Genomic DNA, 27,991 nt, shown 5'->3' with positions numbered 1-27,991 from the left:
ATTTCAACCCTTAAAACCACCCCTGTTGGAGCTATATATAAAAAATTTACTTATCCTAAAAGAATAATTTCGGCTTGCATCGATTTACATAAAAATTTGGGATTAGGGTCATCTCACCCTGTACTTCATATTCTATATCATGCTTAAGGGCGTTGATTATTTTTGGGGGGTGTAAACAACCCCTTATTGTCAAAAATTATATATAAAAAAACATTGTATACTTTAATATGGGTAAAATTTGGTTTTGATTGGTTAAATAATGATTGTTTTATAAAATAAAAATGTTATCTTTTTTTATTGTTTTATACTTTAGGATATAATATCATAATATTTCAACCCTTAAAAACCACCCTTAATAACATTACAGTTTTATAAGTAGATATTTTAATAGGTCTATACAGGAAAAAAAGTAGAAATACAGAATTACAAAAACATTTATTTACACAAAAATACGAATTTACAAATATGTACAAATACAAATACAAATAGTTTTTTTAGTCATCTTTCAGTATACGAACCGGTTCTGTGGTATTATAAATACATTGAAAATTATCCATAAGCGGAATATCCGAATTTTTCGAAAAAAAAATTCGTTTTATAAACATAGCTCCTTCATTTTTGGCGGTGAAAAGATTTTTCAAAAATGACTTTGTAGGATTTTTGAAGAGTCTGTGTAAACTAAATTCCGTGGGATCCCTCAGTTTTTAATAAAGGGGGGTTTAAAGGGCTCGAATAAGGGGATGTTTGCTCGTAAATAGAGGTTTTAAACAGCTATATCTCGCTAACTGTTCACGTAATGAAAATCTATGCACAAGGGAATTTTAGTTATTAAAGAAGCTACAATTTAGTAATCTATAATTTTTTTCGTATCTCCAGTATTTTCGGAGATATTTTAAAGTAAAAGATGAAAAATGGGAAATTCCAAAAAATTAATTTTTCTTTAAACTCCAATTTTTCTAAAATTAGGCCTTTCAAATAGGTCAAACTTATTGGGTGTATTGATAATACAAATATAAAAGGAATTACAGAAAGGTGAAGACCAATTTTTAATCAGGAGGGTAGTTAGGGGGTTGTTTTCACTAATTTTTTCATAGAGAAAAGCAGGTACCGACCTTTTTTTGATCATAAGTCGCTTACTTTTCAGACTAGAAACTTTTTATTTTTTTTGAAAGGCCTAACTGTATACTTGAAAAAAGATTATTTAAGTTTTCGTCGAAAAATGCAAAGTTTTTCCGTTATTTTACTTTGAATATTTCAAATTATGCATTTGACGAAAAAAGCTAACTTTTAACATGCCGTATCTCGGTTTGTATTGGTCTTATTACTGCACATTTTTCGAGCTATTCTCAAAAAACCCTCTAAAAAAGTCGATTTTTTCATCGAAAAACTGTTACTTTCAAGCGCGAATAACTCGAAAAATATTAGTTTTACGAAGAAAATGTAAAAATCATTTTTTTCTTATAATCACTTTTTACATCGATTTACATAGTTAAAATGTAATAAAAAATTCCCGCCCCCGAGATGGGGTGGCAACCACCCCCAAGATTTTAGCGTACAGCGGCATGATATAGAAAATGATCCTTGGACTATTCCCTACCTTCTGTGAAAATTTCAAGCAAATCCATGCTGGATGAAAAAATTGCGAGCCAAAATGCTTCATTTCCTCGACTATACTGAATTTATACAAAAACGCATTTTGCATACCTTCCTATACTAAAAGTAATGGTACTTTTCTGAAGACCACTTCCTTTTAAATATATTTCACACATAATTTTGCATAAATATATTCTTGTTAATATTTATGACAACTAAAAAATTTTTAAAATGTTTTCATCTTGAATTATTAATTTAAAGGCGTAAAACTAAGTCTAAAAAATAATGAAACAAATAAAAACAGTTTAATAATACTGTATTTACTATAATATTAATACAATTTACATTACTAGATTATATTTATTTTAAGACAATTTTAAAAATGAATAATGAAATGTATTGAAAATGTTTATCCCTTAACTGATTTGTTAAACTGATAAATGTAATTGCAATTGTAACTGTAATAAAAGTTCATTTATTATAAATTAATAAATAAAAATAGTTTCTGTCCTTGTGGGATCGGTACTCACCGGAAGGACCGCAGAAGTTCGGATACAATTAGCGTCTCTTTGCAAAGACAGTGACGTCGACTTTGCAAAGTAACCAGACACTTATTCAACACACACACTACACCTGAGTTAGTGATAAGTTATACAATTACGTGGCTAAAGGTTCTAGTTCTAAACCAAGGCCAGAATCAGAGAAAAAAAAAGTAATAAAAGTTAGTTTCCACGTTAACAAAAATAAACAATAATTCTATTTTGACGTTACGAATTATAGCATTACGAACTGTCGTTACGAGATGTCTTGTCACGGAAGCAACCATAGTAAATCATTTGTTATCTTAGTCAAATTTTGACATTCACTAGAAGCTACCACATAACCAAGGGCAAGTGCTCAGTCAATATTAATTGTAACTGGAAAATAACAAAATATTCAGATGCAGTGAATTGTATCGTAGTTATTAATAATAGTCCAGTCGGAAATCTCACCATCGCGTTAGCCTCCATCTTGAATTTAACATGTTCAGCCCCGGTGTTATAATTTTTTTTGAAGTTATACTTCTTTAGGCGCCATGGGAGTGAAATTTAATATGCGCGAATTCATCAAAAACCTTGCTCCCCGGCGCAGACTCATTATACCTTTGCTCTGATTGGGTGTTCAAATGACATGACAATAATTGTTCAATATGGAGGTTACGGATAAACAAATATTGTATATTAGTTATTATTGTTGTGAGGACACAGACAAAAGGAAGTGTAGTAGGTAACCTTTACGTACTTAATTGTAAATGTTTCAGTATTGTAATAAAAAATTACATAGGTACTTACCTATTTGGAAAATGTATGTACCTATCTATTAGTAGGTAATGCTTTGATTTACATAATTTGATTACCAACAAAATTTCTACTACTCTTCATCTAATATACCTATTGTTTTCTTACTCTATGTTTTGTTGTATTTTAATATTTTAATTCCCTTTGTGAACACACACACACACATAAAAATCAAACTAATTTGATTAAATTCAGAACTGTCAAACAGTAAAACGTTCAGTTAGCCTACCTTCCCACATGACAAGTACGTGTAAGTGGTCAAGTCGGGTGACGGGTGTGTGTAAATGGATTTCAACTTTAAGCACGCGGGTTCGAATCCCAATGCAAGTTTTTATTTTTTAATTTTTTTATACATTTTATGATTGTGAATATATTTGTTATATAATTTTTTTCAGAAAATGCGTATTTAGTTAAAATTTTTGCCAACAATTATTGTTCAGAAATCATTTCTTTGGTGCATTTTTCAATGTGTTTGTGTGTGTTTAATTCTTTTTTTTTTAATTTTTGGTATTGTTTAAATAAAAATGTTTGGAAAGTAGTAAGTATTAAATTTAGTTCAATATTTAAATAAAATATAAATAAACTGTTTAAAGTACATATATTAATTTCGTTGGAATCATATAGTAGAAGTATAACTTCTTACGTGCGTACAAAGTACACACACATTCTTTTTTTTTTTGTCCATTGGTCAGTATTTTTTTATCACTGTAGTGTGGCATCATATTGATGCTACCCGGGGCTAAATGTGGTAAAGGAGAACCGTTTTTGCTCAATATTTCGGTCATTTTCGACTTTTTGACAAAGAAAAACTGTATGACAAATACAAATCTAAAAATGTGCGGTCCAATGAGAAGACCCCAACATTTTTTGGCGACTGGTTTTTTTCATCACAATAATGCGCCAGCACATGTATCGAAAGTTTTTGGCAAATCACAAAGTTACACAACTCCACCAGTCCCCTTGCACTGCCGACCTCACACTTTGTAGATTTCTCGTATCTATAAAACTACTTCAGTGACATATAACATCTATAGTAGCGAGTTCAATGACAAAGAATACGAGTAATTTAATACGGTGTTATGACCGAAGATTGGATACTTTAGGAACAGACCTCGTGTAGTTCTTCCACTCTATCTTTTCCCATGCACGAAATTATTCAGGATTACTTTTTATACTAGGTCTCTTTTTTACTCACAGAAACTAGTATCGCAAAATTAAGCCGCTTGTCTATAGAAACCACAATAAGTTCAACAAGGATAAACAATACCTCGTCTTTGATACCTCGTTTACTATGAATTTTGACGTTTATCATTTTCAGTGACAGTGACATTAGGGCATGTGTTGTGTTTATTAGTTTATTTGAATTTTTTGTTTATTTGGTTTTTCAAATTATTAACTTTTAGTCTTTGTGTAGGTCATTTAAATTTTAATTTTCAAGCATAATTGTTAGAACGACTAACTGTTGCTCTCTTAATTTGACTACTTCCGGTAAGTACCTATTTTGTTTACACAAATGTGACAAGTAATATTTTTTAACCTAAAAATTGTCATACATAAGTGTGGCTATAGTTCTGTCGGACGGAAACATCTGTTTATTTTCGAGATTACTGTTTAATTTTTTTTTAAATACGTCTACCGGGATAATAGCCATTTTTATATGCAATATCAATTATATTACACATCGACGTACGTTTCACTTGATGTTTTGATTTAACTTGTTTAAAAATGAATCATGACGTTTGGGCAAAGATAAAATGGAACAACTATATTTAATATCAGTTCACCTCATATTTACCTGTAATTGCATTATATAAAAAGACGACTTCACTGGACAGATTTCCCACATTTCATTTTCTAAAAATATTTTAAGTTCCTCTAGGCGTTGTGCGTGATAGTTTAGAAAATAGTTTTCGCTTTGTTTTTTTATCGATTCTTGTAAATCTTCAGACTTGCTAGAACAAAACTCTTCACCAACTTGAATTAACCTAAAAATGTAATTTAAACATTTGAACACATACTATTTAATATTGGATCGAATGTTATGATTTCCAATAGTATAAAGAGAGGAAAAACCATGAGGTTTGTCCAATAAATCCTTGGAAAACAGTATAAAAACAAATTACAGTTAAGAGGTGTTCATTTTAGCCTCATTGAAGACGTCTGGAGAGACATAAACGTAGGTATGGGTATGGTGTATCACCTCTGAACCGAATTGAAACAATCTGTTTTTTAATTTTTCTTTTTACTCATATTTGGAGTAAAAAGAATCAACTTTGGTTGGCATTTTTGCTAGACGAATAGACGGAATGTGACTGTATATTGTAGAGTCCCTTTCGTCTTCTTTATTCGTCGTCGCCTTGCCTTATAAACTATACAAGGCAGAGATTAAGGATGTTACCAGAAAGTGGTTCCACGAGAAGTTTCAGATTTATTGTTTAGATCTGGGACTTTTCATTTCTCCCTCTCACAAATTAAAGTCAAATTATACTCAGTATATTTTTCTAAATTTTTCAACAATTTTTTAAAGCCACCCAAAAAGTAGAAATTCGAAAGGTCGTCACAATAGGCATCTGCTTGGTAGTGATGTTGATTATAGCATTGATTATAAATATTCCTCTAGATAGCTCACCTCTTGGTAACCGAAAGACGTATCAACAACTAGATGGCGCTACTCGAAAACCGTATCGAGATTTTTCATTCTCTCTCCGACTTGCGAGGAGGTAGGAGTAGTGTCAGGGCCGAACTTACCCTATAGGTGTATTACCTGTGACAAGTGTTGTGACAAGTTATAGCAAAATTTAAAAAAATGACTCACATTTTAGATAAAATGGCCTCTGTAACGCATAAGTGTGTTTACGCGGGATGTTTTGAAAGAAACGATGGAACAAATAATAATATATCTTTCTTTAAATTTCCCCTGAAAGACGTATCCATTCTTTCACGGTTTTTGGTCTAAATTTTAAAGAACCGCTTGGATTGACATGAAATTTGGCATACGTATAGCTTACATGTCAAAGAGAAAAAGTGATATTGTGCCGATGTGTGAACCTCTTTTGGGTGAAAAAATATATGTCCAAAATAAGTCCGGAAATGGGTAAACTGACTAATTTTAAGTAACTTTTGTTCTATAGAGCTTTATTATTCTATTAGTTCTATTAGAGAATTATGACAGGTGATAAATAGCAGTCTGATTTTTGCATGAGAGTTTAATCTCTGTTCGGAGAGTTTAAGTCTGTTCTGTCGGACAAAATAAATGTGCCGTTTTCGTGGTCTGACCGTTCCAAATTTTTAAGCTGTTCCACAATTAAAACTGCCCCTGTTCCAGTGTTCCCATATATCAAAGTTTGTCCGACTAGACACCCTTAAGCTATTAACAAATTTTCAGCTTGCTATTAATCAACTTTTTTTCATACGCGGGATCCAGACCTATAAGTATTTTGTCGAAGAAAACGTTCTTAGCAAAAATATAGCCTATAAAAAAGTAAAAAAAAATGTTGTACGCGTTAGGTCTCTGGATCTCGTAGAACCAGAGTTATAGCCAATGAAAAATAGATTCATATTCACCAAATTTCAAATAGAATATTTCGACGAGAAATATCCAAAAAATTAAGCACTTTTTGGGGAAAACCCATTATAACTTTTTTAAAGTGTTTAAAAAAAGCTTTATTTTTGTTTTTACAAAAAGTTTTTAACATTAAATTTAAGCAAGTTACGCTCAAAATAAAGTTGGTCCCTTGTGTTTTTGCAAAAAAAATCGGGAGGACCACCCCCTTATTAGCAACTTAAATGAAATTAATCGTCACCGCTCCAAAAATTATTTTACTTATGTTGTGTTTATATGATCTGTAAAGTAAAATTTTTAAAAATTTAAATTTTGAAAAATATGATTTTTTTTTCAAAATAACTTAAAAATTGTTAGAGATACCAAAAATCTCGAAAAACAAAAATAGTCAGATTTGCTTTCCTGAATATCATGTATTTTTTTGTTTTTCTGTTAGACAAAAATTGATTAAGATTTGGTGTTTCTAAATTTGCATACATTCGTGATCAGTGACTCGTTCAACCCCGTTTAACTACAGCCCTTTCTATAATAAGGACTTTGAACCGATGAAACTTACAGATCATATAAACAATATATACACAAGTCAAGAAACTTGTGAAGTCGTAACGATTAAGTTCATTTAAGATGCTAATTAGGGGGTGATTTTCTCGATTTTTTTTACCAAAACCAAAAGGGACTAACTTTATTTTGAGCGTAACTTGTTTAATTTTGATGCTAGAATTTTTTTTTATAAAACAAAAATTAAGATTTTTAAACACTTTAAATAAGTTGTAATGAGTTATTCCCGAAATGTGCTTCATTTTTCGTTATTTCACGTTAAAATACTCCATTTGGAATTTGACGAATATGAACCTATTTTTCATTAGCTATAACTCTGCTTCTACTAGGTGTAGAGACGTGATATATACACCATTTTTTTTAAATTTTTTACAGGCTATATTTTTGCTAAGAATGTTTTTTGGACAAAATACTTACTATTTGAGTTATTTGCGAAAAACCGTCTAAAAGCGTGGTTATTTTGTTGAAAAAATGAACATAGTCACTGCCGAATAACTCGAAAAGTATTGACTTGGTGAAAAAACTCTATAGAACAAAAGTTACTTAAAATTAGCCAGTTTATCCATTTCCTGACTTTCTTTGGACGAATATTTTTTCACCCATAAGAGGGGGTGAAAACCACCCCCAGGGCAAAAGCACCTATCGGCACAATATCACTTTTTTTCTTTGACTTGTTAGCTATGTGTATGCCAAATTTCATGTCAATCCAAACGGTTCTTTAAAATTTAGAGGTTTTGCAATATTTTACCGTTAAAGAACGGACTACTAGAGCGCACAAAAATTTGGCAAAAAAACTGCGGAAATATTGATATTATATTGATGGATATCAGTGACCTGAAACAGAGGGTAATTTGCCAGCATCATTATGCAGTGGAACATATTTACCAAAGTGGCCATACAAAGTTATTAAGGAAAAATGCTGTTCCTCTAAAATTTGCACAGTTAGCAACTGATTTAGGTGAGTACTCAACTTTGGAAATATTTTTATGTTTGCCTAATGCGCTTTGTCAATGAGAATAATACTATTAAAATATATTTTATATAAAATCAGTTGCTATTGAGTGATTTATATATTTTTTATACAATTAAATCAAAAGAGATTTTTTTAAATATGAATGCGTTGTTAGTATCACTTCAGAAATAACGGAGATGCTTGTTTTGCTTTAATTAAAATTATTACACGTACATTTCAATGATTACCTATTTTAGGTGATACCCCACCAGTATTATGCTCTACATACGTTTATTGCGGTACGAAACGTAAAAAATCTACAAGTGGCGATTGTATGGTTAGGTCAACTCCATCGCCTAAGAGATCAAGTAGTAGTCTCAGTGATATCTCCAGTTTTGATATTAATTTGCCCACAAAACTTGAAACTAAATTGACGGAGAAGGTAAAAAAATTGGAGTATCAAGTAAATGCTTTAAAGAAGAAGTGCCGTCAGAAGAACAGTCAGCGTTGTAGAACAACAAAAAACAGAAAATCGGCAACCAAATTCATGATAGAGGTACTGTTAGAAAATAAAAGCATATACGTGCACACTTTTTGTTAATATGCAGTTTTCACACAAAACTCGTTCAAAATCCAGTCACAATGAAAAGGATTTAGCTCTGGCCATTTATTATGTCTCCTAGTTGTTAAAAATTTTTAATTAGACCTCTTAACTTTATCTTACCTTCACTAAAATCAATTCAAACTTGGTTGCGTGTCATAAAATTAAGAACTGGTTTAAACATTTCCTTAATTGACAAGTTGATGAAAAAAGTAGAGACAATGGATGAGTGGGAAAAATTTGTGTGTTAATGTTTGATGAAATTTCTTTGAAAAAACAATTGGAGTACAATAAATTAGATGACATTATAGAAGGGTTTCAAGATTTAGGTGCTTTAGGAAGAACAGAACAAACAAACTTGCCAACACAGGTCTGGTTTTCATGATGCGCAGCTTGCTACATAAGGCTACGCGGCTTGCTACAGGTGGTCCAATACATAGCGACAACTTAAAAAACATTGTAGTTGAAGTTGTTTCAAAATTACAAAATATTGGGTATATACCAAAAGTGTTGTGTGATCAAGCATCTAATAATAGAGCTTTATTTAAGCTGTTAGGCGCATGTAAGGATCAGCCTGCAATAGAAATAGGAAATCAGAGGATTTTCACTGTGTTCGATACACCCCACTTATTAAAAAGTCTAAGAAATAATTTTCTTAACAAAAAGTTGACGTTTTTTGCCGATTCTAAACAAATATCGTGGCAAGATATTGAATACACATACAACATCGATAGAACCAGTGTGAGAGCACGATGCATGGTGAAAATGACAAACGTTCATATAAACCCTAATAATTTTCAAAAAATGCGTGTAAAATTAGCAGCACAAATTTTTTCCAACTCAATTGCCTCAGCAATATCAACAGCAATGTCTGTAGGGCAGTTACACACCAAAACGGCTTCTCTTACTGCCGAATTTTTGAAAATTATAAATCATATTTTTGATGGTCTTAACAGCAAATATTGTAGTGATAGTAATCCAAACAGAAAGCCAATGTCAACTTTAAGCAAGTCAACTGAAAACTTAAAAGCAGGTTTAGAATATTTTAAAAAATTAAAGTTTTTGAAAATCAAAAAGAGAGAGAAATAATATTCACTGTCTACACGGCTTTCAGTGGACCATTTTGTCAGTTTTATGTTTGTGGGAGGAACTTCAAAAATAATATAATGTGTCATATCTTTTAACATGTTTTCTGAACCAAAATCCTCTAGAAAATTTTTTTTCCATTGTGCGCAATAGAGTTAGTCTAGTGCGTTCATAAAAAAACATGTGTTTTTACTTAATAACAGGCGGTAGCTGGTTTGTCTTTAGTTTCATGCGTGGAAGAGAATGATGCTAGATCAAAAGTATGTGTTTTATCTCGTCAGGTATTAATGACGCACGGGTAAATAATCGTGGACTCAACTGAATGTTAAACTACACTATTAGCTTTAGTTTATATATACAATAGATATTAACAAATATTTTATAATATCAGGAAAACAATATCAGTATGTCTTAAAACCTTGGAATCATATGGAAACTTTTTTATTCAGTTTAGGGAAAAATGTATTATTGATAAAAACTTGCACGTCCTAAAACTCAAAATGAAAGAATCAGATGTCAAATATTATGAGTCGTATACCAAGTTTGTTAAAAAATATTAATTCTTCTCAAGAGTTATATACCTTCATTTTTAAAGTACTTTCATATAAACATGGACGTGGTTTTTAATTGTTCTTGACTTTTAATAATAAAATGTTTCGATATTGCCAATAATGAAAGTACTTCTTGAGAACAAGAAATAATAAATATCTTTTTTTCCTAAAATTTTAATTTTACTATCTTAGTTTGAAAAGAATTAACATTCAAATAAACTTATTTACTTTGTTTTGAAATATGATCTAATTAGTAATGCTTTAAACTTTCTAATCCTGTCCGTTTATCAGCTTTTACCTATTGTTCCTAGGCAGATGGCCCTCAACTATTTATATGTTGGAAATTCCCTGTCATTTTATCAAGATATATGTATACCAAATTTCATGCCAATTCATACCAGGTTTTGCAATATTTTACCTGGGGTGAATGGGTTAGATCTGGAAAGAAATTCTGTATATCAACTTCAAATAGTTTATTTCGCATTAGTTCTGAAAATATCATTCTTTTACAAATTGCAAAAAATAATTTACATGTGAATTATCACTGCTAATTTTATTATGTATTTTCTATTTTGTTGTTTTTTTGTTGTGTATTAATAATTAAATAATTTTTAAGAAACCTCTTCACTATTTTTATTAATCAATTTTTAGCGTTTTATCTGAAGTAAAATCGGAATTCCAAAATAGAGATTACAATCGCGTTAAAATTATTTGTTAAAATGCTGAATACTACCCTTATATCGTTGTCTATTACGCCAGCCAAGCGACTCAAATTTATTTTTCAATCTTGGCAAAAATTTCAATAAATGTCGCCACCGTCCAGCCAGTTAGTACTTAGACTTGAGGGGCAAAGAGGTGTAAGTGGGCGGAGTTTAACACTGAATTCGGTTTTGCCTAAAGGTGAGGTATCTATGTACTTATTAATCAATGCTATCACCCAAGCAGTAGAGATGTTGAAAAAGTATCTATTCGTTACAAAGTACTCGTTACTTACGAATACCGAAAGTAACGATTACTATACAGAGAGGCAAATCGTTACTTTGATTACTCTGATTACTTCGTACCAATCGTATCAGAGCGAGTAACGACTATTTTAAATGAGAAATAAGCCACAATTTTACCAAAAAAATGAATTTATTAACGTTTCTACGCCCAAGTCGGGTGTCGTTGTCAAAATACAAAATAATACTAAATAAACAAAAATGTTGTTGCTTAGTAAAAAATTCATACATAATATGATACATTTTAAAGTAGAAGACTTTAAAATGATATTGCCAATATTTATGAGTTGCGTTTCCTGGGACGACTTTACTAAAATATAGTTCATTCGATTACATGAAATCAACCCCAACCCAAGAATATCCGCCACAAAAAATCATAGCATGTGATCTGTCTTTAAAAAGACAACAAATGCAACGATGGCAGTAAAATTCTCGCGCTAGAGATTCCATAGTAAATCACGAGGAAAAACCAGAAAAAAATTACTGCCATCGTTGCATTTGTTGTCTTTTTAAAGACAGATCACATGCTATGATTTTTTGTGGCGGATATTGTTGGGTTGGGGTTGATTTCATGTAATTGAATGAACTATCTTTTAGTAAAGTCGTCCCAGGAAACGCAACTCATCAATATTGGCAATATCATTTTAAAGTCTTCTACTTTAAAATGTATAATACATGCCTAAATATTTGCCGATATAAATGAGTCAGATTAAATAAATTATTAGAAGAATTTTTTACTAAGCAACAACATTTTTGTTTATTTAGTATTATTTTGTATTTTGACAACGACACCCGACTTGGTCGTCGAAACGTTAATAAATTCATTTTTTTGGTAAAATTGTGGCTTATTTCCCATTTAAAATAGTTCATTATAAAAATGCCACAAGGAAATAGCTTCAGAACAACATCGAGTAACGACTATTGTATCTACTTTTATTACTTTGATTACTCTGATTACTTCGTACCAATCGTATCAGAGCGAGTAATGACTATTGTATCTACTTTGTTTACTTTGATTACTCTGATTACTTCGTACCAATCGTATCAGAGCGAGTAAAGACTATTGTATCTACAACCAGTAGGTACACTTGATTACTTTCTACCAATCGTATTTCAGCGAGTAACGAACGGGACCGGTATTTTACTAGTGTTTTCGAATATCGTTATCGGTATGAAGCGTTTTAAGGGTGTGAGGGTGAGGAGAAGATAGAAGATGAAACAAAGGGAGGTATAATGGTATACGTAAAATATGTAATGTATGTCATTAACAAAGATCGAATGCGAGAACCCTATATTTTTATCTAGATCTATATCTATACCTATACAAAATACCTACCTACTGAGAAATACGATTCTCTATACGATTACCGGTACTCAAATACAAAAGTAACAAAAGTAATCATAGTAATCAAATCATTTTTATCCCTTAAACAGATCGGTGAAGGTCGTTGTTATATCGGAATACCTGTACAAAATACCTACCTACTGAGAAATACGATTCTCGATATGATTACCGGTACTCAAATACAAAAGTAACAAAAGTAATCATCAAAGTAACGAATACTGTAAATGATTACTTTATACAAAAGTATCGATTTGTAACGAATAGTTGAAAATAACTATAATCATTGATTAATAAGTACATAGATACCTCACCTTTAGGCAAAACCGAATTCAGTGTTAAACTCCGCCCACTTACACCTCTTTGCCCCTCAAGTCTAAGTCCTAACTGGCTGGACGGTGGCGACATTTATTGAAATTTTTGCCAAGATTGAAAAATAAATTTGAGTCGCTTGGCTGGCGTAATAGACAACGATATAAGGGTAGTATTCAGCATTTTAACAAATAATTTTAACGCGATTGTAATCTCTATTTTGGAATTCCGATTTTACTTCAGATAAAACGCTAAAAATTGATTAATAAAAATAGTGAAGAGGTTTCTTAAAAATTATTTAATTATTAATACACAACAAAAAAACAACAAAATAGAAAATACATAATAAAATTAGCAGTGATAATTCACATGTAAATTATTTTTTGCAATTTGTAAAAGAATGATATTTTCAGAACTAATGCGAAATAAACTATTTGAAGTTGATATACAGAATTACTTTCCAGATCTAACCCATTCACCCCAGGTAAAATATTGCAAAACCTGGTATGAATTGGCATGAAATTTGGTATACATATATCTTGATAAAATGACAGGGAATTTCCAACATATAAATAGTTGAGGGCCATCTGCCTAGGAACAATAGGTAAAAGCTGATAAACGGACAGGATTAGCAAGTTTAAAGCATTACTAATTAGATCATATTTCAAAACAAAGTAAATAAGTTTATTTGAATGTTAATTCTTTTCAAACTAAGATAGTAAAATTAAAATTTTAGGAAAAAAAGATATTTATTATTTCTTGTTCTCAAGAAGTACTTTCATTATTGGCAATATCGAAACATTTTATTATTAAAAGTCAAGAACAATTAAAAACCACGTCCATGTTTATATGAAAGTACTTTAAAAATTAAGGTATATAACTCTTGAGAAGAATTAATATTTTTTAACAAACTTGGTATACGACTCATAATATTTGACATCTGATTCTTTCATTTTGAGTTTTAGGACGTGCAAGTTTTTATCAATAATACATTTTTCCCTAAACTGAATAAAAAAGTTTCCATATGATTCCAAGGTTTTAAGACATACTGATATTGTTTTCCTGATATTATAAAATATTTGTTAATATCTATTGTATATATAAACTAAAGCTAATAGTGTAGTTTAACATTCAGTTGAGTCCACGATTATTTACCCGTGCGTCATTAATACCTGACGAGATAAAACACATACTTTTGATCTAGCATCATTCTCTTCCACGCATGAAACTAAAGACAAACCAGCTACCGCCTGTTATTAAGTAAAAACACATGTTTTTTTATGAACGCACTAGACTAACTCTATTGCGCACAATGGAAAAAAAATTTTCTAGAGGATTTTGGTTCAGAAAACATGTTAAAAGATATGACACATTATATTATTTTTGAAGTTCCTCCCACAAACATAAAACTGACAAAATGGTCCACTGAAAGCCGTGTAGACAGTGAATATTATTTCTCTCTCTTTTTGATTTTCAAAAACTTTAATTTTTTAAAATATTCTAAACCTGCTTTTAAGTTTTCAGTTGACTTGCTTAAAGTTGACATTGGCTTTCTGTTTGGATTACTATCACTACAATATTTGCTGTTAAGACCATCAAAAATATGATTTATAATTTTCAAAAATTCGGCAGTAAGAGAAGCCGTTTTGGTGTGTAACTGCCCTACAGACATTGCTGTTGATATTGCTGAGGCAATTGAGTTGGAAAAAATTTGTGCTGCTAATTTTACACGCATTTTTTGAAAATTATTAGGGTTTATATGAACGTTTGTCATTTTCACCATGCATCGTGCTCTCACACTGGTTCTATCGATGTTGTATGTGTATTCAATATCTTGCCACGATATTTGTTTAGAATCGGCAAAAAACGTCAACTTTTTGTTAAGAAAATTATTTCTTAGACTTTTTAATAAATGGGGTGTATCGAACACAGTGAAAATCCTCTGATTTCCTATTTCTATTGCAGGCTGATCCTTACATGCGCCTAACAGCTTAAATAAAGCTCTATTATTAGATGCTTGATCACACAACACTTTTGGTATATACCCAATATTTTGTAATTTTGAAACAACTTCAACTACAATGTTTTTTAAGTTGTCGCTATGTATTGGACCACCTGTAGCAAGCCGCGTAGCCTTATGTAGCAAGCTGCGCATCATGAAAACCAGACCTGTGTTGGCAAGTTTGTTTGTTCTGTTCTTCCTAAAGCACCTAAATCTTGAAACCCTTCTATAATGTCATCTAATTTATTGTACTCCAATTGTTTTTTCAAAGAAATTTCATCAAACATTAACACACAAATTTTTCCCACTCATCCATTGTCTCTACTTTTTTCATCAACTTGTCAATTAAGGAAATGTTTAAACCAGTTCTTAATTTTATGACACGCAACCAAGTTTGAATTGATTTTAGTGAAGGTAAGATAAAGTTAAGAGATCTAATTAAAAATTTTTAACAACTAGGAGACATAATAAATGGCCAGAGCTAAATCCTTTTCATTGTGACTGGATTTTGAACGAGTTTTGTGTGAAAACTGCATATTAACAAAAAGTGTGCACGTATATGCTTTTATTTTCTAACAGTACCTCTATCATGAATTTGGTTGCCGATTTTCTGTTTTTTGTTGTTCTACAACGCTGACTGTTCTTCTGACGGCACTTCTTCTTTAAAGCATTTACTTGATACTCCAATTTTTTTACCTTCTCCGTCAATTTAGTTTCAAGTTTTGTGGGCAAATTAATATCAAAACTGGAGATATCACTGAGACTACTACTTGATCTCTTAGGCGATGGAGTTGACCTAACCATACAATCGCCACTTGTAGATTTTTTACGTTTCGTACCGCAATAAACGTATGTAGAGCATAATACTGGTGGGGTATCACCTAAAATAGGTAATCATTGAAATGTATGTGTAATAATTTTAATTAAAGCAAAACAAGCATCTCCGTTATTTCTGAAGTGATACTAACAACGCATTCATATTTAAAAAAATCTCTTTTGATTTAATTGTATAAAAAATATATAAATCACTCAATAGCAACTGATTTTATATAAAATATATTTTAATAGTATTATTCTCATTGACAAAGCGCATTAGGCAAACATAAAAATATTTCCAAAGTTGAGTACTCACCTAAATCAGTTGCTAACTGTGCAAATTTTAGAGGAACAGCATTTTTCCTTAATAACTTTGTATGGCCACTTTGGTAAATATGTTCCACTGCATAATGATGCTGGCAAATTACCCTCTGTTTCAGGTCACTGATATCCATCAATATAATATCAATATTTCCGCAGTTTTTTTGCCAAATTTTTGTGCGCTCTAGTAGTCCGTTCTTTAACGGTAAAATATTGCAAAACCTCTAAATTTTAAAGAACCGTTTGGATTGACATGAAATTTGGCATACACATAGCTAACAAGTCAAAGAAAAAAAGTGATATTGTGCCGATAGGTGCTTTTGCCCTGGGGGTGGTTTTCACCCCCTCTTATGGGTGAAAAAATATTCGTCCAAAGAAAGTCAGGAAATGGATAAACTGGCTAATTTTAAGTAACTTTTGTTCTATAGAGTTTTTTCACCAAGTCAATACTTTTCGAGTTATTCGGCAGTGACTATGTTCATTTTTTCAACAAAATAACCACGCTTTTAGACGGTTTTTCGCAAATAACTCAAATAGTAAGTATTTTGTCCAAAAAACATTCTTAGCAAAAATATAGCCTGTAAAAAATTTAAAAAAATGGTGTATATATCACGTCTCTACACCTAGTAGAAGCAGAGTTATAGCTAATGAAAAATAGGTTCATATTCGTCAAATTCCAAATGGAGTATTTTAACGTGAAATAACGAAAAATGAAGCACATTTCGGGAATAACTCATTACAACTTATTTAAAGTGTTTAAAAATCTTAATTTTTGTTTTATAAAAAAAAATTCTAGCATCAAAATTAAACAAGTTACGCTCAAAATAAAGTTAGTCCCTTTTGGTTTTGGTAAAAAAAATCGAGAAAATCACCCCCTAATTAGCATCTTAAATGAACTTAATCGTTACGACTTCACAAGTTTCTTGACTTGTGTATATATTGTTTATATGATCTGTAAGTTTCATCGGTTCAAAGTCCTTATTATAGAAAGGGCTGTAGTTAAACGGGGTTGAACGAGTCACTGATCACGAATGTATGCAAATTTAGAAACACCAAATCTTAATCAATTTTTGTCTAACAGAAAAACAAAAAAATACATGATATTCAGAAAAGCAAATCTGACTATTTTTGTTTTTCGAGATTTTTGGTATCTCTAACAATTTTTAAGTTATTTTGAAAAAAAATCATATTTTTCAAAATTTAAATTTTTAAAAATTTTACTTTACAGATCATATAAACACAACATAAGTAAAATAATTTTTGGAGCGGTGACGATTAATTTCATTTAAGTTGCTAATAAGGGGGTGGTCCTCCCGATTTTTTTTGCAAAAACACAAGGGACCAACTTTATTTTGAGCGTAACTTGCTTAAATTTAATGTTAAAAACTTTTTGTAAAAACAAAAATAAAGCTTTTTTTAAACACTTTAAAAAAGTTATAATGGGTTTTCCCCAAAAAGTGCTTAATTTTTTGGATATTTCTCGTCGAAATATTCTATTTGAAATTTGGTGAATATGAATCTATTTTTCATTGGCTATAACTCTGGTTCTACGAGATCCAGAGACCTAACGCGTACAACATTTTTTTTTACTTTTTTATAGGCTATATTTTTGCTAAGAACGTTTTCTTCGACAAAATACTTATAGGTCTGGATCCCGCGTATGAAAAAAAGTTGATTAATAGCAAGCTGAAAATTTGTTAATAGCTTAAGGGTGTCTAGTCGGACAAACTTTGATATATGGGAACACTGGAACAGGGGCAGTTTTAATTGTGGAACAGCTTAAAAATTTGGAACGGTCAGACCACGAAAACGGCACATTTATTTTGTCCGACAGAACAGACTTAAACTCTCCGAACAGAGATTAAACTCTCATGCAAAAATCAGACTGCTATTTATCACCTGTCATAATTCTCTAATAGAACTAATAGAATAATAAAGCTCTATAGAACAAAAGTTACTTAAAATTAGTCAGTTTACCCATTTCCGGACTTATTTTGGACATATATTTTTTCACCCAAAAGAGGTTCACACATCGGCACAATATCACTTTTTCTCTTTGACATGTAAGCTATACGTATGCCAAATTTCATGTCAATCCAAGCGGTTCTTTAAAATTTAGACCAAAAACCGTGAAAGAATGGATACGTCTTTCAGGGGAAATTTAAAGAAAGATATATTATTATTTGTTCCATCGTTTCTTTCAAAACATCCCGCGTAAACACACTTATGCGTTACAGAGGCCATTTTATCTAAAATGTGAGTCATTTTTTTAAATTTTGCTATAACTTGTCACAACACTTGTCACAGGTAATACACCTATAGGGTAAGTTCGGCCCTGACACTACTCCTACCTCCTCGCAAGTCGGAGAGAGAATGAAAAATCTCGATACGGTTTTCGAGTAGCGCCATCTAGTTGTTGATACGTCTTTCGGTTACCAAGAGGTGAGCTATCTAGAGGAATATTTATAATCAATGGTGATAGTCAACTTGATTCACGTGAATTACTGCCCGCCGAGCAATTTTTTCAAGTTAAAAAAACGTCACTGGTGGCCAAATCAAATAAATACGATAGATGATTTAAATTTCAATTCTTCATTTTTAGCCATCAAGACTGCACAGGTGTTAACGTGTGCATTGTCTTGATGATTGTGATGTCTTTTTCAAATGGAAACGCTTGTTCTCAATTTCTTGAGTGTGACAACGACGCATAATAAATTCGATTTTTTTAGTTTTCCAAATAATGGGAATAATTCCCTTAATTATAACTTTATCGGTCTGCTATCATGGTCTTTACCTTGAGTCAAGTTAATTAAAAATGAATTATATCTTTGGACTAGGAAATGCCAAACAATGGGGATACCAGTAGGAGATTCTTATTTGTATACGTTGCTATTTGCTGACGACCAAGTTGTGATTGCTGCTGATAAAGATGACGCCAGTTACATGATTAGAAAATTGAAAGAGGAGTACCAAAAATGGGGTTTGGAAATGAGCATGGAGAAAACTGAATACCTTTTAGTCGGAGGTGATACTGAAGACTTAGAATTAGAAGGGGAATACATAAAAGGATGTGATGAATTTAAATATCTAGGTTCAATTTTTGACAAAAACTCCACATGCGATCAAGATATAGAATATCGAATAAGCCAAGGAAGAAAAGCTATAAAACAGCTAAATGGCATCTGGTGGAGTACAGGACTGCAAAATCAGACAAAGAAAAAAATCTACCAAACTATCGTGGAAGGAATTGTCCTGTACAACTCGGAAGTGTGGGAAGTAAAAGACCGACAAAATAAAAGACTTCAAGCTTTAGAAATGGACGCGCTTAGAAGAAGCTGCAGAATATCTAAACTGCAGCATATCCCAAACGAAGAAATAAAAGAAAGAATGGAAGTAGAAAAGGATATTATAGACAGAATAGAACAAAAAAGATTAATATGGTACGGGCATGTCCAGAGAATGGGACCAACAAGATGGCCCAGGAAAATGATCCAGTATGTACCACCCGAGAGAAGAAAAAGAGGCAGACCGAAGAGAACATGGATACAAGATGTAGAGAAAGCAATGAACAGTAGACAACTCAACGAGGAAGATATTCGTGACCGAAAAGCATGGCGAATAGGATGCGGGAAACGGCGAATGCTGTAGAACACCCGATATATATATATATAATTATATCTTCTTCTTTCAGTAGTCCATTGGACTCCAACAGTAGTCCAATGGATTACTATTGGAGAATCAGTAGTCCAATGGACAATCAGTAGTCCATTGGCCTACTGATTGGACAGTCCCTGTCTGATTATGGAACGCTGGCGATCATATTGGTAATAATAACTTTGTCTATAGCAACTCAAAACAGATTAGCGCATATCTCTTGATACCAGTCTCTTAGATTTCGGAGCCAGGATGTTCCTCTGCGGTCAGGACCCCTTCTTCCAACGATCTTGCCCTGTATTATGATGTGTAGAAGGTTATACTTCTCTGGATGTCTCATTACATGGCCGAAATATTGTAACTTTCGAATTCTTATTGTTTTTGTTATTTCTGTGCTCTTTATCATTCGGAGTAAAACTATTTTTATTTCTTATTCAATCAACCCAACTTATCCGCAATATTGGTCGGTAACTCTACACCTTAAAGGCCTCCAATTTTTTCATTAGTGTCTCTGTAAGGGTCCAGCTCTCCAGCAATGTGGAGAATATGTAGCAACTTATTAATCTGATTTTAAGGTATAATGTAATATCTCTAATGAGAATTTTGTTTAGATTACAGAACGCGGCTCCGGCTTTTTAGATGCGTTGTCTTATATCTTTGTTTATATTCCAGTTAATGTTAATATTAGCGCCCAAATAGATGATATGGTGCTTCTCAGAGGCTTTTTTCATTACGTCACAAGTGACAGAAAAAAGGTACGTACGTGAATATAGACATTTATAACATTTGTTGTAGTTGTTGATAGATGGCGCTATCTATACGAATAAAATATAAATTTCTTCTCAGTATTTCACTGTGTCATTACTTTTGACGTCATATATAATTTTAAGAATGTAGGGAATAATTGCATGAGATTTTAGTTAAATCTGACAGTTGTCAGAATCGTAATCAGCCAAATATGAAAAGGTTATTGCCCTTTTTTTGCAATTTGGCATAAAAGCAAATCAATCGTGTTTATTGCAATTATAAATGTTCTTTGGTATGTTCTTTGATATGTATAATCGTATAAATTATTGTACAGATTATAGTCGTATAGATAATACGGAAATCATTTTTTTATTATAGCGCCATCTATCAACAACTAGAATAAATGTTATAATTGGGTATATTCATGGACATACCTTTTTTTCTGTCACTTCCAACTTAATGTGTTAGAAAGAAATCGCAAAACTGTCACGCACTGAAATAGGCGAGTGACACAACCCTAATTTGAGGCTTAGAAATCGAAAAAGCGACCATAATTAGTAAATGGCAAATTTTGGTCATTCTTTATATTATCGAGGTCGCTGAATCCAAATATGAAGTTTATTTTTATCTAGAATTGGTGGAACATGTTCAAAAATCAAATTTTATGCAAACATGCGAAAAATCAATTTTGATGATTTTTCAAATTTACCTCGCTGTATCTTTGATCGCTGTAAATATTTTCTTTTGAAAAGTTTGCTGTGTCATCTTTGAATAATTTAGATAACAATGAGATTTGTCAGAGATGTTTAAACAAATTAAAAGAGAAGTTGTTAATTTTTAAACATATTGTCGTCAGATTTCGTTAGTTTCATGCTTTCTTACAAAAGTTGGGTGACAAACTTTTTAGTTTATAACTTTAATCAACACAGCATTAAAACATACGCAATGAAGAAGTTTTCTGAAAAATTTCAAGTCAAATAATGCAATAGGAAAAAAGTTATGTGACTTTATAAACGAGTGGCACTCCCACTAAAAAAAAAACGCTTATTTCTCGAGATACTGACCACGGTGTGGTAAATGGCTAATTTTGGTCTTACTTTATGTTTTTGATGGTGCTGAAAACGAAAATGCGTTAATCTGTTCACGAAAGAATCAACTATGAAAATGAACATAATTTTCTATATCTCTTATAACTCGCAGTATATTAAGTTTTAGCCTAGAACACATGTTCGGTTACCCTATTTATAAGCCTTTGGAACTATTTTTCATTGGAAGCGATCAGTACAGTAAATAAAATATATACTAAAATAAATCATATAAGATAATTGCAGTTTATAAAAAACTCGTGAGAAACTTTGAATCGGTTATATTTTAATGCAAACCAACCATACCTGTGTACAACTCTGAGTACTTGCACGAACTGGTCAAACTTATACCTCGCCAAATCTCCATTCAACAAGAGACCAGACACTTTCCTCTGTACATCATCCCAAATTTTTGTAACATTGTGGTTTAATTTTTGTTTGCTTGCTATAATATCGTTTTCACATTCCGCATATTCGAGGTCATGGTCAGAATTGTGCCACTTAACCAACTTGTGGTAACTTAAAACTATTTTGAAAAGAACTTTACACAATTGAATCAGGCATGGAATAAAAACGTCTTGATTAATAGCCTAAAAAGAAAAATGATTAAAGTTTGAATAAAACAATTCATACACCAGTAAAATTGCAGATAGATAAAGATTTATTTAATTTATTGCTTTTCAAAATATGTCCCACCAAAATCGATACACTTTTGTATATGCTCAACCCAATTGGTAAAACAGTTTTCCAGTCTTCAGTTCACACCTGCAAAATCGCTATTTTTAAGGCATGGCTTCTTGATCTTTGGGAACGTGAAGAAGTCGTTGGTACTTAGATTGGGGCTATTACAGTTTGTTTATGGTTATGTGCTTTATTCATTATGGTTGAACAATTCGATGTTTTGAAGCTCCAAAAACTCTATTGCCTTTTGGGCAGTGTGAGCACTTGCATTGTCCTGATGTAGGATGATTCGCCGTTGTGTGTTGCTTTGTCGAAGTTTCGCGATAGCTTCTGGTAAACAAACGGTTATATACCAATCAGAAGTAACCGTTCTTCGATCTTCTACAGCAATTGTTGGCACATGAGCAGATTTTGACACAAAAGTTGCGACCATTTTCTTTGTTGGTTTTTCCTCATCGTCAAACACCCACACAGCGGATTGTCATTTGTTTTCCGGTTCATAGGAGTAAATCCAGGATTCATCGCCACTAACAATATAGTCCAAGAGGCAGCGCTGAAAAATCTCTTTGAATTTACTAAAGCTAGATTTTTCACAGTTGACTACTGTGATTGTGTAGAGTCGGTCGGTCAAGCGAAACGTAGAACAGGGGTTATAGAGAGGGTATCAAAGTTGCTTTCCTACGAAGGTAATTAAATCCATTTATTAAGGCTGAAAATCAGTACACACATTCTAAATTAAATATAAATAAAAGTTATTATAGTCGTTCAGCTATATGACGGGGCAGAGCCGGTCGGTCGGCCCCAGTGAATGTACAGGGTTATTCACTATATTTTTACCCGCTAGTAAACTGCTTTATTTACAGAATTAGAAAAAAATGTAAAATACAAAAGTTATTCGATTTTTAAATTATGATTTTTTGACATAATATATATCGTACTAGTGACGTCATCCATTTGAGCGTGATGACGTAATCGACTATTTTTTTAAGTGGAAATAGGGGTTGAGTGCTAGCTCATTTGAAAGGTTATTCAATTCCCTATTCAGTAATATAAATTAACATGATTAATTATACAGGGTGTCCAAAAATTTTTTTGAAGTTATACTTCTCTAGGCGCGATTGGGGGTGAATTTTCATTGTTCTGCGCGCATGCGCACACAGACAGTATGGCGTTAGTTGCTAAATCAAGTTATGTATAATTATAACAGTGCAAAAAAGGTGTGAAAAGAATATATTAGTGTTTTTAGTAAATATATTTATTATAATTTTTGTGTCTTTGGATTAGTCTTCCTCGGGAGTAAGATAAGTATTATTAAAACATTTATATTTATTATACTTCACTTCGTCTGTTTGTCATTATGTGAATTGTCATTATGTCCGAGACTACAAAAACAGAGACCTCGTAGTGTTATTGGTATAGCATTCGGAGAGATCGAGAGGTCTTGGGTTCAAATCCGGACCATTCCTATCCTTTTTTTTATTTTTGGAAAGTGGTAAGCATTAAAAGTAGTTTAATATTTAAATAAAATTAAAATAAACTGTTTAAAGTATATTTATTTCGTTGAAATCATATAATAGAAGTATAACCTCTTACGTGCGTACAAAGTACACACACATTCTTTTTTTTTAATTAAATTAATTGTTTAATTAATAATTCAATTTCTTTGGACACCCTGTATAAATAATGATCTTAATGTTTATAGTACTGTATAGAGAATTGAATAACCTTTCAAATGAGCTAGTACACGACCCCTATTATCATTTAAAAAAATAGTCGATTACGTCATCACGCCCAGATGGATGACGTCACTAGTACGATATTATGTCAAAAAATCATAATTTAAAAATCGAATAACTTTTGTATTTTACATTTTTTTCTAATTTTGTAAATAAAGCAGTTTACAGTGGGGGTCAAAATATAGTGAACAACCCTGTACATTCATTGGGGCCGACCGACCGGCTCTGTCCCGTCATACAGCTGACCGACTATAATAACTTTTATTTATATTCAATTTAGAATGTGTGTACTGATTTTCAGCCTTAGTAAATGGATTTAATTACCTTCGTAGGAAAGCAACTTTGATACCCTCTCAGTAACCCCTGTTCTACGTTTCACTTGACCGACTTTAGCTTTAGTCAATTCAAAGAGATTTTTCAGCGCTGCCTCTCTGTCTAATACTACAAACGTTTTAGAGCTTCCTTTTTTGTACCGTTCCAATGTTTTTGACACCAATTGATTGAATTTGATTGAACCGCTTTTTGCTCTTCTGTGAAACCAACTTCGTAACAGCCAGTTCTTCATGTAGGATCTTTTGAATCGAGGTCTTTGAAATGTCCAAAAATGCCTTTATCTCCCGGTATGTTACACGGCGGTCATCCTTAATTAACTGACGAACCGCATCAACGTTTTGCTTTGTGACTACTGTTTTGGGTGTACCTGGACTGAATTCATTGCTGAGACTGGAGCGACCACACTGAAATTCGCTGTACCAGCAGGAAATGGTTGACTGGTGAGATGCTTTAAGCCCAAACTAAGAAACCATTTCAGCGAAACATTGCTGTTAGGATAATCCTCTTCGAAAATTGTAACAACTTATTGCTCCAACATGTTCTCGGCTAAGATCCATTTTTCGACTGACTTGCTAATTTCAAAAATTCACTGTATCTACACGAATTGTTCTATCGCAATGAAACTCTGGATTTATGTCAACAAAAGATTGAGGTTACATTTGTGTCCGAAGGTTTTAATGGTGGCGCCCTCTAAGCAGCTATATGCAAAACTAAAAGGCAAACCTCGTATCTGCTTGTTATACAGTACAGCTATCATCTCTTACCTGGCACAAAACTGTGTATGGATTCTTTCCACTATTTTCACTAGAATCTAATATATCAGGTGATGAAATATATGACTGGATAACGTTAAAAGAAGAATTATATATGGCTGTAATGTAATGCACGTGCAAATTGTCAATCATTGATACTTGTGATTTTTCTAAGAGATCATAGGCAGCTTGCAGTTTTCTGTACCTTTCCTTATCAAAATGAAAACAAATCTGAAACAATAAAAAACTATTTCAACCAAATCTTTTTCTTAATAAGATTTAAATTTAAAAAAATCTAAAATATATTTTTAGGAACACATATTTTTTCAAAAATATCGCTATACATGAATCAAGAAGTTAAAAAGAAATTCTGACAGCAACCAGATACAAAAAAGGAAACAGTGGATGACGTGACGGAGGAAATTTTAGATTTAATGGAAGACAACACGAAAACAAAAATAATCAGATGTGTAAAAAAGTGGGCAAACAAATAAAATACAAAATTAAGCAGGCGAAAGAAGAATTAAGAACAATGCGCAGAATAGAAGAACACCAGAAAAGACATAATACTTTTAACACACATAAAAAAATAAGGAAATAGCTCACGACAATAGAAATATAAAATTGGGAAAAATGGTAAATATGCAAATGGGGAACTTGTGTTCAATATTAACGAAAAATTAAAGAGATGGACAGAATAGATCAATGAATTGTTCAAATACAATAGAACAGAACATAAGTAGATGGTATGGTTTTAAAGTTATTAAAAGAGGTAATTAAAATGGCATTAAAAACAGCAAAAATGGCAAAGAAGTAGGCCCAGACCAAATCCCGGTAAAAAGTTTAAAATTACATTAGACATTATAGTAGACTTGTTTCACACAGTTTACAAAACAGGACACATATCGAACTCCCCACCTTTTGTGCTATCCCTAAAAATACAGACATTAAAGACTGCATTGAATACAGAACAATATCATTAGTAAGTCATGTTCTCAAATTACTCTTGAAGGTAATACACGGTTGTATAAATAAAAAACTGGCAGAAGGAATAGATGATAGTCAGTTTGGGTTCAGAAACGGACTAGGAACAGAGAGGCGTTATTTGCTTTTAGTGTGATAGCTCAAAGATACATACAGTCGGAAAAATGAAAGAATACCCATGAACGATCACATCAATCACTTATTTTGTATTTGCTATCTTTTTCTATAACAAACGTTTGTTATTTATAGAAAAAGACAGCAAATACAAACTAAGTGATTGATATGATCATTCATGGGTATTCTTTCATTTTTCCGACTGTAGTCCTGGATCCCGCGTAAGAAAGAAAAGTTGATTAATAGCAAGCTGAAAATTTGTTAATAGCTTAACGGTGTCTAGTCGGACAAACTTTGATGCATGGGAACACTGGAACAAGGGAAGTCTTAATTGTGGAGCATGATAAACGTGTCGTCCTGACAAGTGTATGATTATGAAAAATAGCAAGTTGTTTTTAAGTTTATTCAATAGCCAACGTTATATAATATATGAAAAAATGTTTGGCCGACAAAAATGTTGGGCATTTTAACGAGTTCGACACGTAGAACATGTCACATCACAGGAATTATGTTGGTGATAAATAGCAGTCTGATTTTTGCATGAGAGTTTAATGAAAGGTTAAAAAATCAATTGGAAGTTCTGTCCGACAAAATTAATAGGAAGTTTTCGTAGTCCGACGTTCTAAACATGTAAGATATAGACAAAAATGCTGGTGATAAATAGCAAGCTAATTTTGATTTTTTATGTACAAATTATAGGTATTGTGTAACGCAAAAAGTTACATGTCGGACAAAAAGTTTGGGAAAATCGAAGGAAATAAATAAAAAAATTATCTTTTCAGAATGACTTAGTCGCATATTGATAAAGCTATTTTAGTTGTATATTATTATTTATATTCACATACTTGCATTTGTATATACATACATGCACACTCCAAAAACAGTGAGCTAAGTATCAATGGAATTGTTCGGGATATTCTCAAAATGATAATAAAAAAATGTCATAGAATATGTGAAAGCAATTTTTTGGGGTTTTCTAATTAGGCGCATCAGAAAGTTTGTAAAATTTCCTACAAAAAACGTCGTATACATTTTTTTCCATACTCAAATCTTAAACCTGTAAACGACGTTGAAAAATGTGAAGAGTGTAAAAATTCGGTGCTTATAGCATAGACGTAAATATGACACATGCTTAGAAGTATGTATATGTAGAAAGCTGCATTTGTCTGTCTGACACTTTGTACTCTATACTATACAAAGTAGTATTTCAGTATTTGAAATTATATGGTCTTTCTGTTTGCCTCGTGTGTTTAAAATTAAAATTTATATTTACTATGGAGTGTTTTTGTGTTTATTTTTGAGTGGGAACAGTTTAAATTTTAAGCTAATAAATTAAAAAGTGAAACAATTTAACGGAACATTTTTGAGTAATTGTCGAACATTTTACAAAGTTCGTAAAATACTTGGTCATCAATTCAATGAGGTTTATTTGCCAGATAAGTGTGAAAATTCTATTGATTATTTCATTCATAGGAGATTCTGACAAATAGAAAGCTACAGAAATAAAAATTAAACTGATTATTTTTTAATGATTTTAACTTCCAATCGTATAGTAAGATATTTGATCACGTGTTTAATTCTGTCCAACCAGATTAAAATTATACTGAGAATTATCTACTGTAGAAAATTACCGATAGAATTTTTTTATGTAGATTGTTTCTGTTTAATGGCAACCAGTTTCCTAGTTTTGACAACTGTCACATTTAAGAAAATATCCATAATATACGTATTAAAAAATAATCTTACGAATATCACACGACAGTAAGAATAAATAAGAAAATAATGCTTCAGTTTTACTCAAATTTGTTGTCATTGGGCAATAGTCACTCGAGCCCTGCGGGCTCTCGTGTCTATTGCCAGACAACAAATTT

The 27,991-nt window shown here is 31.9% G+C and overlaps 2 protein-coding genes across 2 annotated transcripts in view; one reads left to right on the top strand and one right to left on the bottom strand.

Moving 5' to 3' along the window:
• Positions 1–27,991, top strand: part of LOC114328104 (lanC-like protein 2) — a 114,530-nt gene that overhangs the window by 19,301 nt on the left and 67,238 nt on the right. The window lies entirely within an intron of this gene.
• The window catches only part of LOC114328115 (syndetin), a 101,916-nt gene that overhangs the window by 50,528 nt on the left and 23,397 nt on the right, over positions 1–27,991 (bottom strand). Inside the window, exons 5-7 of the mRNA XM_050644136.1 lie at positions 25,035–25,253; positions 21,827–22,110; positions 4,726–4,915 (exon numbers count right to left, since the gene is read on the bottom strand). Coding sequence (XP_050500093.1) covers positions 4,726–4,915; positions 21,827–22,110; positions 25,035–25,253 — 693 coding nt within the window. The remainder of the gene's footprint in view (positions 1–4,725; positions 4,916–21,826; positions 22,111–25,034; positions 25,254–27,991) is intronic.

Source organism: Diabrotica virgifera, chromosome 2 (genome assembly GCF_917563875.1).
Source record: "Diabrotica virgifera virgifera chromosome 2, PGI_DIABVI_V3a".
Classification (NCBI taxonomy): Eukaryota; Metazoa; Arthropoda; class Insecta; order Coleoptera; family Chrysomelidae; genus Diabrotica; species Diabrotica virgifera.
Note: the sequence above shows the minus strand (reverse complement) of the source record. Positions and strands in the feature narration are given on the sequence as shown.